This window comes from Callorhinus ursinus, unplaced genomic scaffold, assembly GCF_003265705.2.
Source record: "Callorhinus ursinus isolate GAN/ISIS: 27379988/994484 unplaced genomic scaffold, GSC_fseal_2.0 scaffold21, whole genome shotgun sequence".
Taxonomy (NCBI): Eukaryota; Metazoa; Chordata; class Mammalia; order Carnivora; family Otariidae; genus Callorhinus; species Callorhinus ursinus.
Genome location: NW_027397083.1, coordinates 4,737,827 through 4,748,828, shown reverse-complemented (window position 1 = coordinate 4,748,828; position 11,002 = coordinate 4,737,827). Strand labels below are relative to the sequence as shown.

At 51.8% G+C, this 11,002-nt stretch overlaps 1 protein-coding gene across 3 annotated transcripts; it reads left to right on the top strand.

Annotated features, from left to right (window-relative positions):
- Positions 1–7: 7 nt before the first annotated feature.
- Positions 8–10,344, top strand: ZNF408 (zinc finger protein 408). 3 transcript variants are annotated; one of them, XR_003209660.2, is made up of 6 exons: positions 8–327; positions 635–912; positions 1,621–1,682; positions 1,907–2,166; positions 2,822–4,564; positions 4,865–10,344. XR_003209660.2 is itself a non-coding variant. In XM_025878444.2 (6 exons), exons 2-6 carry the CDS (start codon positions 279–281, stop codon positions 4,321–4,323), a joined length of 2,151 nt encoding a protein of 716 aa, XP_025734229.1. In that variant the 5' UTR covers positions 8–97; positions 197–278; the 3' UTR covers positions 4,324–10,344. The 3 variants fall into 3 exon arrangements, 2 of the variants coding, with proteins under 2 accessions (XP_025734229.1, XP_073760782.1); XM_025878444.2 differs by having other exon boundaries at positions 8–97; positions 197–327; positions 2,822–10,344; XM_073904681.1 differs by lacking the exons at positions 8–327; positions 1,621–1,682 and having other exon boundaries at positions 743–912; positions 2,822–10,344.
- Positions 10,345–11,002: the final 658 nt, after the last annotated feature.

The following is an 11,002-nucleotide window of genomic DNA, read 5'->3' as shown; positions in this document are numbered from 1 at the left end:
ATGTGTCCGACCCGTCCCTCCCAAAAGGAGGCGGTTGGAACAATTAGTTCCGCTTTCTCTGATGCTGGAATCCCTGGTGGTCCTCTGGAATACTATGGTTCTTATTGTTCTCGGAAGGAGTTTTGCCTCGTCGGTATTCCCCAACTCCCGGGTCTGTGCACCGATGAGTCTGACTTTTAGCATTCTTTCCTGACAGGAAATTTGGAAGCCGATGACTGTTTCCGGGGGGAGCGGAGAAGAGGTGCTCACTTCCGACGGAAGGAGGCTTTTCTGGAGGGATGGAGGAGGCGGAGGAGCTGCTCTCCGAGGGCGAGACACTGCGGCTCGGTTAGTGACCTGCGGTGTCTCCGACCCTCGGTTCTGGCCTTAGATAGACCTAACTTTCCCTGCCTGGTCAACTCTCTACCCCAGGCCCTTTTCTTCTCTAGCCCGGGATCCTCCTCCGGTGCCCTCAGAAGTTTCTGGGGGCTTCAGCGTCCTCGAACCCCCTCAAACTTCCGATCGGCCCATTTAGAGCCCTTATAGATCCCTCAGACTGCCAAGGCCTAGCCGGATCTGCGGTTTCCTCTCGCACCTATCCCCACCCGCACGACCTCTTGGGTCGCCCCCTCACTGCTTCCCCATCTCCCTGCAGCCCCTGACCCGCGCCTGGGCCCGGACTTGGGATGGATCCCTCCTGGACAAGGCTGTGCTCAGGCCCTCAAGGACTTCCCGCCCGGGCCGACCCGGGCCGTCCTGGCTCTAAAGAGCCTCCCCCGGGGCTTGGCCCTTGGCCCTTCAGTCGCCGAGGAGCAGCGCTTAGGGGTCTGGTGTGTCGGGGAAGCCCTGCAGCCGGGACTGCTCTGGGGGCCGCTGGAAGAGGAGTCTGTATCGGAGCAGAAGGATGAAGGAGCGAAACCACGGCAGGAGGAGGTATTGAAGAATAGGACTTGTCTTCTCCGTGACTGAAATTGTGGAAGAGGTTCAGCCATTTCTGGACAGCTCTTCAGTTAGAAGAAGCAGGGTGTTTCAAGAGATAGATGATAGTTTTGCCCCTTCTCTCCAGGACTGTCTCTTCCCCTCACTTGCAGTAGTTAAGGAATCAAGGTGCAGAAAGGTGCTGAGAGCTAGATTAGTATAGTGTCAGGAGTGATGAAAGTCAAGAGCAAGGGTGGTTAGGATTAAAAAGCCATGGAATCAAATCCCAGCTTTGTCACCTAGCTGATGAAATGATATGTGTCATTTAACTCCTAAGATAAAGGCATGGCCATTTTATTTTAATCTTCCAGGATTATTTGGAGCAATAGATGAAATAGTGCAGGTAAAGGGTTTCGTTGCATAGTAAGTCTTAAAAGATGATGTACCTCTTAACTCCTTTTTTTTGTTTGGTACTCACGGGAAGGCAGTAATGTGTTCAATTTAGTAATTCTCCACACAGTGGGAGGGAGGTGGAGGGGGGATAGTCTTTTGGTCTTTACTGGATGAAACATCAGACAACACAGTCCTGTAGAACCAGAACCAGAGCATTAACCTTCCAGGGGCTTCATATTAGATCTGTCTCAGGAGAGCTTACATCCCCTTTTTCCCCTACCCTGGTCCCCCCAAACACATGGGAGAAGGACTCTTATTGGTTTATTTCAGGACGTGTCACTAGGCCCATGGGGAGACGTGTGTGCTTGTGAGCAGAGTTCAGGCTGGATCAGGTAAGTTACAGGAGAGTATGTAGTGAAGATGGTCCTTTTTGAGGCTTTCTGTCATGGCATGAGACGGAACCAGAAGCCCACTGTTAATTCCCGACCCAGTGAGTTTTTGCAGTGAGTGTTACAAAGGCATGGGGTCTTTAGGACTCGGACTGCCCAGAAGCTGGGACTTTAGGGAGGGCCACTTGAAGAGGGTCTCCTGAGCTAGCTTTTCCTCTGCTTTGCAGTTTGGTGCAGCGGGGCAGGCTGGAAAGTGAGGGGAACGTGGCCCCGGTGCGGGTCAGCGAGAAGCTCCATCTGCAGGTGTACCAGGTCATACTGCCAGGCTCTGAGTTGCTGCTGTGGCCCCAGCCTCCCTCTGAGGGCCTGAGCCCCATCCAGCCCAGACTAGAAGAAGAGGTAGCCATGGCTGTGGTGACAGAAGCGGACTCTGCTGTCCAACGGGAGGTGGACTCCCCAGGGCAAGATGCAGCAGAACCTTGGGCAGGTATGTGGCAAACAGATGCTATCTTCCCCAATTATCACCAGAACAACCTGTTGATAAGACAAAGCAAAGCTATGGCTCACAGAGATAAAGGAGAACATTACAGTCTTAGTAGGTTTTCTGAGGGGAAAGGGGAAGCCTGAATATTTATTGAAATTTTGAAGTCTGGTATAAGGTGGGTCTTCCAGTGTGGAATGGGGGCGGGGCTTGATCGGGATTGAATAAGGATCATGACATAATTGTTTAGTATCCATGGACCCCCAGGCTAGAATTTTCAGGCAAGAGGCTCAAAGAGTCATGGGAGTATAACCTGTCATTTGATGCTTTCTATTGCAGAGTGATGGGTCTTGTCCTTAGAATGAACAGTATTGGTATTTATCTTCCTGAGTAAGTTTTCTGGAATAGTAGGGTCATGTTGATGAAGACAGCAAGCTGTGTATAAGGTTTCCAGTGCTTCCCCAGGAGGCACCTGAGACCAGACATGAAGATAAGCCAAGCATGTGGTTCATGTTCCAAGGAAGAGATCGGTGTTCTTGGTCCTGCTGAAGTTCAGGGGCTGAGTAGGAAGAGACACATATTCTTATAATTTCCTGGTGACAACACTGCTACCACCTGCTACAGTTTCTCCTAACCCCAGCACCCCACTCTTGCCTTGCAGATCCTGGTCACCAGTCACCAACCCCCAGCATCCAGGCAGAGAGTATGGTAAGCCCTGGACTTAAGCCCCAAACCCAGGATCAGCTTTCCAAGGAGAGCCAACCACTCGGCCTGCCCCCTCAGGATGGCAGCGTGGAGGAGGAGGACCCACCCCAGACACAGGTGCCACCTGAACCTCCGAGCAGCTCTGCTCCCCAGCAGGGCCCAGAGAGCAGTGAGGCCGGTTGCTCACCTTCTGCCAGGGACAACCAGCTGCATGCTTACCTGGTCAAGAAGTTACATAGCCCCAGTGGTCAGTGCCCACCCAGAGAAAAGACCTCGGAGCCCAGGGCCCAGCAGGCTGGAGAACAGCAGGGGCCAGCAGGCTTCCCTGCACGCTTGCGGAGCCCTGCTGGCCCAACAGGAAGCTCCCCGAAACAGAGGCGGCGGTACCGGTGTGGGGAGTGTGGCAAGGCCTTCCTGCAGCTGTGCCACCTGAAGAAGCACGCGTTTGTGCACACAGGCCACAAACCCTTCCTTTGCACTGAGTGTGGCAAGAGCTATAGCTCAGAGGAGAGCTTCAAAGCCCACATGCTGGGCCACCGTGGGGTGCGGCCCTTTCCTTGCCCACAGTGCGACAAGGCCTATGGCACCCGGCGAGACCTCAAAGAGCACCAGGTGGTACATTCAGGTGCCAGGCCCTTTGCATGTGACCAGTGTGGCAAGGCCTTTGCCCGCCGGCCCTCCCTGCGGTTGCATCGCAAGACCCACCAGGTGCCAGCTACCCCTGCCCCATGCCCATGCCCCGTGTGTGGGCGGCCCCTGGCCAACCAGGGCTCCCTGCGGAACCACATGCGGCTCCACACAGGGGAGAAGCCCTTCCTGTGCCCACACTGTGGCCGGGCGTTCCGCCAGCGGGGCAACCTGCGTGGGCACTTGCGGCTGCACACAGGGGAGCGGCCTTACCGCTGCCCGCACTGCGCTGACGCCTTTCCCCAGCTGCCTGAGCTGCGGCGCCATCTTATCTCGCACACTGGGGAGGCCTACTTGTGTCCCGTGTGCGGGAAGGCCCTTCGAGACCCACATACATTGCGTGCTCATGAGCGTCTGCACTCAGGGGAGAGGCCCTTCTCATGCCCCCAGTGTGGCCGGGCTTACACGCTGGCTACCAAGCTGAGGCGCCACCTCAAATCCCACCTGGCCGACAAGCCCTACCGCTGTCCCACCTGTGGCATGGGCTACACCCTCCCGCAAAGCCTCAAGCGGCACCAGCTCAGTCACCAGCCTCCCGCTGCTTCTGAGCCCACTGTGGTATTATTGCAGACTGAGCCAGAACTAGACACCTGCGGGGAACGGGACGTCTCCCCAGCCCGGGACGTCTTTGAGGTCACCATTTCTGAGAGCCAGGATAAGTGCTTTGTGGTACCTGAGGAACCAGGCCCCACTTCCAGCCTGGTGCTCATCCATAAGGATATGGCCTTTAGCGCCTGGGCAGAAGTGGTGGAGGTAGAGATGGGCACCTGACCACCCCCCCCAGGGGAGTTCTATATAAAGCTAGTGTTTTCTAGCTGCTGGGTGTCTGCGTCTTTCTCTTTGGGTTGCCTGATGGAGGCTACTCTGAGAAGCAGATCAAGGATTTCCCTTCCTGTTCATGGACCACCACATTGTTTCCCAAGACTGTAAGGAAAACCTGTTCTGGGTTTAAGAACTTCTTACTGACTTCCTATAGAGCTTGTTCTGCTTTCTTCTCCAGGAACTCCTCAAGGTGCTCGTTCTTTAAATGTGATGGAAGTGCCCCCCCCTCAGGTAGTCCTGGAGCTGCCCTGCTGGGGTGCTTAGTGCTGGCATCATCATTCCCACTGAGCCCCCTGAGGGACAAGCACTTCCATCTTGAACCAAATGGAATGACTTGAGGGTTAAAAGGCCAGAGGCTGAAAAAAAAAAAAAAAGACCAGATGCTGAGCTCAGCTCACGGCTTTCAGTTCTAACTTGGGCTGTAGGTGGTTTGGGCAGCCTTTCTCACCGTCTGAGGGCTGTGACGTTGGTTTTCTTTCTGTGCTGACAGACACCAGACTCACTGAAGGCAGCCAGGGACAGATCTGGAGCCTTCTGAAGACCTGACCAAAGGCAGCCCTATTGAGGGAAGGAACGAATACAGGTTTTGCATCAGTGGTGGGCCTGGGCCACCCTGGGTGCTGGGACGCAGCTGTGAGCCAGACCGGGGTGACGTCCTTTACAGAGCTCATGATCTAGGGCAGGAAGCGTTGGACAAGAGTTTGCAGAGGATCTGTAGCTAGTGCTACGTGGACGTGTTACATGGGATGGTTTGGCTTGGTCTGGGGGCATCAGGGACAGTGTCCCCAAGGAATCATAATGATAAACACTCAGCCCTTTTTGTGGGCCAGTTCTTCATGTTTGTTTATATAATCTTCATAGCAGCCCTGTGAGGTCGGTGGTTGTAGTAGTAGTCTGGTTTTACAGATGAGGAAACAGCTTGAAGTGTCCTGCTCAAGGCAACAGTTCCTAGGTAGGTAGCAGAGCCAAGACAAACTCTCACGGTCTCATGCTGGCGTAAGGCTGTTAACCCCGGCGCTGCAGCCGTGTATCTCAGCCTGATCTGCTGGGTGGGAAGGGGGAGGCGCTGGGGGCTGCTTGTGGGGAGCCATGTGATCAGAGAGTCGGGGGGCTGTGAGCAAAAGGTCGTTGGGGTTGGGGCAGAGAGCAAGGGGAGGGGGCGGGTCACGCCTGCCTGCCTTCAAGAGTTGGGGCTTTATTCTCAGAATTGAGGAGCTTTTTGAAGGGTTTTGAGAAGGAATGACATGACTAGATTTGTGTTTGAAGAGACCACCAAAGGATGGATTGGCTGTCGAGGTGTGGTTGTGGGGAAATCAGTCATTAGGCTGCCAGGGGGATGGGCAGTGGGGTTGTAGCAGTAGAAATGCAGAGAAATAGAATCATTCATCCAACACGTGAGCACTTCCTGCGTGCTAGTTAGGGAGATGGCATAGAAACAGTCTCAGCTCTCCCAGAGTTACAGCCTGGTGTGCAGAGACAATAAACAATAAGAAATAAACAAGACATGTCAGATGATGGCAAATGCAGTGGAAAAAAGGCAGGGGAAGAGGTTAAAGTGGGGAGCGTGATTTTACAGAGGGTGGTCAGGGAAGGCCTCTGATAACATGAGCAGGAGCAGAGACCCAAACTATGGAGAAGATGAGCCACATTGATGTCTGGGAGCTGGATTTCAGGGAGAGGGAACAGTACTGGCAAGGTCCAGCGGGTTCAAGCAAGAGCAAGGAGCAGAGTGGCCACAGCAGAGGATGGACGGAGGTGAGGGCAGGTTGGGCCTGCAGACCGTGGTGAGGACTTGGGGCAGATACGTTCTCTGAGAGAGAGAAGTGACAGAACTCATGGACTGCGGGAAGGAGGGAGAGCTGACTCCTGGTTTCTGACTTCGTACATGAAGTGCCACTGGGGTGGGAAAGAGACAGTATTCTGGTTGGGGGTGGGCTGAGTTTGAAGCGCCAACAGTAGAGATCACAAGCAAGCTGTCAGAAGTCGGCAGAGTGGGGAGAAAATTGCTGTAGAGGGAGAGTCACGACAGATGCTAGTGGCTAGCTGGGCATCGAAGGAGGGAGGTGAGCAGAGGGGCGGGGTCCGGGCCAACATCCACATGGCCCAGCCCTCCGGCGTCACATAGGGGACAGGGGCTCTGCAAGGGACACGGAATCTGCATCCAACAGGATAGAAAACCCGTCAAGTGTGTGTCACAGAAGCGGATAGAAGAGCGTTTGGCCAAAGAAGTGGGCAAGAACGTCCACTGCTGTCGAGAGGGTTGAAGTCTGTGATGCCACTGAGCAGAGTGAGGGCAGTTGGAAGCCAGATTGGATTGCTTTGAGGAGTAGGTGTCAAGAGAGGAAGAACTTAGATTCTTGTTCCTTCTTCACAACACCAGAATAGGTGTTGTGATCCCTGTGTCACAGATGAGGAAACCACGGGTCGGAGCGGGTGGGTAGCTGGCCGAGATCACACAGCCAGTAACTGGCAGAGCCAGGACTGAAACTTGGGGTGTTCTCTGACTTCGCGGCACTCGATCACAACGTCACGGGCAGCCCAATGTCTCCTGCTTTGCCCCTGACATTTACCCAGCACCTACCCAATTGAATAACCTGTTGACAGAGCATTCTGAAATTGTCCACGGGGAGGGAGGACAGCAGGAAGTCATGGCGCTCTATGGAGAGAAAGGTCATACCATCCCAAGCCTGAAAAATAGCTGCTAATAGTTTTGAGTGAGCCGGCCCTGCTTCTTGGATCCTGCGTGAGGCGTGGTAGGTCCTGTTCTTTCCCAGCTCCTGCTTCAGGCAGGGTCGTGCCAGCTCAGAGGGCTGCTCAGCCGGCAGCATGCGCCCAGTGGTTTTAGGAATCGTGGGGACATTCTCATCACACGATCCCCAGCTGTGCAGCAAAGGACATACTCCTCACTCGGTAGTGAGCTGTGTAGGCAAGGTGGGCATGCTTTGGGTTGCTGGGGAGGCCTGTCCACACCCCACAACCCTCCTTAGGCCCAAACCTGGGATGCTCGCACCCCCTTGCTCCATCCCGCACACACACGAACTTTTCTCTCCATTAAGGCTGTCCCTACGTGATGCAGAGCAGGGTCGGGTCCAAGCCAACAAATCCAAAGGCACGTGGTTTGGGAGCCTCTGCTCTCCAGCACTTGTTAAGTTGTGAGCAGGCATCGGGGGGGGCACTGTGCGAGCTCCCCATGTTAGAGGAGGACGTGGGCGCCTCGAGAGCAGTCATTGCCAAGGCCTGAGACCAGAGAGTAGCAGAACGAGGACAGGGCCCAGGTCTTCCGACCCCTAATTTAGTGCTTTTCCAGTTAAAACGCAGTGACTGTTCTTGAAAAGATTGATCTCTGCAGTACTTTTTTCATTGAGGAAATACCTTCCCCTGATGTCAAAATAATTCTTGTTCATCCTAATGGTAAAGTCCCTTTATTCCCTACTTCTTTCCTCCACCCCTGGATAAAGCCACTTCCCCCCCCCCCAAAGATAAAGTCACTTTTAACAGTTTGGTGCATAGATTACTGAATTTGAATGCTGCTGCTTGCTCTAGGGCAAAGGTGCTATGAAAATGTTGCTGGACACCTTAAACCTGGAGGCAGGTTTAACTGCGGTGCCTACAGCTGCTGAACCAAACATCAGAAGGTGTAGGAGATTAAGGATCTTTTATCCTGGGCGCCTGGGTGGCTCAGTCGTTAAGTGTCTGCCTTCAGCTCAGGTCATGATTCTGGGGTCCTGGGATCGAGCCCCACATCGGGCTCCCTGCTCAGCGGGGAGCCTGCTCTCCCTCTCCCACTCCCCCTGCTTGTGTTCCTTCTCTTGCTGTCTTTCTCTGTCACATAAATAAAATCTTAAAAAAAAAAAAAAAGGATCTTCTTTCCCCATTTACAACTTTAACAGTATGAGAAAATCTTACAATAGAATAATATTTGAATCACTTTTAGGGACCTGTAAATGAGGCAGCATCATGAACTGTAAAGAGCTCCATCTCTAGACAGGTTCAGGTGTGGACTGCATAAACTCAAGCAAGTTACTTGGCTTCTCTCTGCCTCAGTTTCCTCATCCATAAAATGGGGATAATTATGGTACCTACCTCATCAGTACTATGTACCTGGCACGTGGTGAACAGTTAATAAATTGTAGCTGGTCATTAAGTAATATTGCAATCAGCCCTCCTAAATTGGAAGACAAGATTAAGGGGCTTGCATGTTTCCTCTAGGTGTTACTTGTTTGGGGCAGGTCAGCATCATGCACAGTAGTTTCATACTTTGGGTGCATGTGCCCTGGGTATGCTTCATAGAACAGTGAGGCTATACTCTAGCAGAATGCCAAGGGATGAAGGTCATGCGAGGGGAAGAGCAATGGTCTGAGAGGCAGGAATCTGAGGCCTGGTCCTGGCTCTATCACCAACTTGACAACCTTGATCAGTTAGCTCCCCACCTGGGAGATTCCCTTTCCGCATAGTGACATGGGGAAATAGGACCAGATCATTGCTTCCCAATCTCAGCTCCATCCTTGAGCCCTTTTGCTAACTTTTTCTTATATGGATCCTTTTTAAAATTTAGATTTTATTTATTTGAGAGAGAGGGACAGCACAAGTTGGGGGGCATGGGGAAGGACAGAGGAAGAGGGATAAGCAGACCCCCCGCTGAGCAGGGGCTCGAGCCCAGGACCCCGGGATCACGACCCGAGCCGAAGGCAGACGCTCAACTGACTGAGCCACCCAGGCGCCCCTGGATCCTATATTTTTTTTTTAAAGATTTTATTTATTTATTTGAGAGAGAGAGAATGAGAGAGAGAGAGCGTGAGAGGGAAGAGGGTCAGAGGGAGAAGCAGACTCCCTGCCGAGCAGGGAGCCCGATGCGGGACTCGATCCTGGGACCCCAGGATCATGACCTGAGCCGAAGGCAGATGCTCAACCGACTGAGCCACCCAGGCGCCCTGGATCCTATATTTTAAAAGCTTTTGATTAAATAGAAATTCACTCCTTTTAAAAAATTCTTTGGAAAGATTTTATTTATTTGCCAGAGAGAGAGAGAAATTCACTCATTTTAAAATGCTGACCGGATTGAGGGGAAAAAAGATAATTAACCACCTCAAAAGACTTAATTTCAGCCAAAAAGGGAAAAATTTATTCTTAGGGTAAATTTATAATTTTTTAAAGATTTTATTTATTTGAGAGAGAGCACAGAGGGAGGGGGAAGCGGCCTCTGCTGAGCAGAGCCCAATGCGGGGCTCAATCCCAGAACCTTAAGATCATGACCTGAGCTGAAGGCAGACACTTAACCAACTTAGCCACCCAGATGCCCCTAAATTTGCAATTTTTGAGAGTTTAAAAAGATATGCAGAAGGACAAGGCCATTCTTAGTATATGCACAGAGCCCTAGGCTTCAAAACGTCTGGATTTAATGATACCTGACTCTCTTTCCAGCTCTGAAATTCTGTCTTGGAACATAATTTTACTGTTTTCAGTGATTACAGAGCTTCATTTTACAACATAGCATTGGCCTTACCCATGATTTTGTTTGACGCCAACTTGTTGGGAGAATTGCAACCTCTCATTATCACCTTGTGCTTAGAGGAAATGTGATCCGCTTTCAGTGTGCAGGCATGTGTTTGGGGTGAGAAGCAAGAAGGACGTGTTCAGTTGCATGGCACCCACTGGGTTCAGAGGGTTCCAAGAAGAACAGGTGCTAGAGGCTGGGGTGCTTGTAGTGAACCCTGAAGCCTGGGTTGCCACCCAGGCGTCCCTCTCCTTGGTTTCTATTATCCTGAACAGTCTCTCCCACCCACCCCATTTATTTCCATGTCATGAATGTGCCAGAGAGACTGGGGCCATTTGTTCTGCTAAATGTCCATCATTCCTTGTGGTGGTGGCTAACTTATTCCTTTATCATCTGTATTTCCTATAAACGAGTAATTAAATTTAGAGGCTCATTTAATTCAGTTTCACTATTTTAGGAAGAGCCCTTCACAGGCAGCATTGTGTATTTCCTGTTTCATATGTAATAGTGGTGTTTATTGGGTGCTTTCTGTGTGGCAGGCATTGTGATACTTTACAAACATAAGGCTTTGAAGGAGTAGCTTAGTATTTACTTCATAACGATAAACTTAACTCTTAATCCAACTAGAATAGAGGGAGCCAGGGATATATGGACTCCAAAGAATTGCAGCAAGTGAGAACCCAAAGATCACAGAACTCTGAGAGCTGGGGGTGCTTCTGCAGGGACAAAAGGAATGGTGTAGATCAGATCAAACACAAAACCAAATTTATCGGAATGGCCTAGAGTCTTGCTGGTCTTGTCATTCCTGGACACAAAACACCGTGGCTTTCACAATATCCGTGCTGTCTCTCTCCTCGCCAAAGAGCCCACGCTTGCCATCCAACCTATCCATCTTAACCACGCAGATGACAAACTGGGAGCCATTTCAGTGGGGTCCAGCATTTGCCATGGACAAGATGTCGGGACCCAGAGTCTTCAAAATGAAGTTCTCATCAGCGAAGTTCTCCCTGCTAATTGGATTTGCCACTGGTGCCACGATGTGTGAATTCATCACCCCAACACATAAATGCAGGCATAAGTCTGGGAAAGCAGGAACCAAATCTAAGCAGAAAGCTTCAGGTATCTTCCCAGGGC

Excerpts from the sequence above, each read along its gene's own strand:
- ZNF408 (XM_025878444.2), top strand. The coding sequence starts at position 279 with ATGGAGGAGGCGGAGGAGCTGCTCTCCGAGGGCGAGACACTGCGGCTC. Across the intron at positions 328-634 it reads GGGCGAGACACTGCGGCTCG|CCCCTGACCCGCGCCTGGGC; the intron begins GTTAGTGACCTG and ends ATCTCCCTGCAG. Across the intron at positions 913-1,620 it reads CGAAACCACGGCAGGAGGAG|GACGTGTCACTAGGCCCATG; the intron begins GTATTGAAGAAT and ends GGTTTATTTCAG.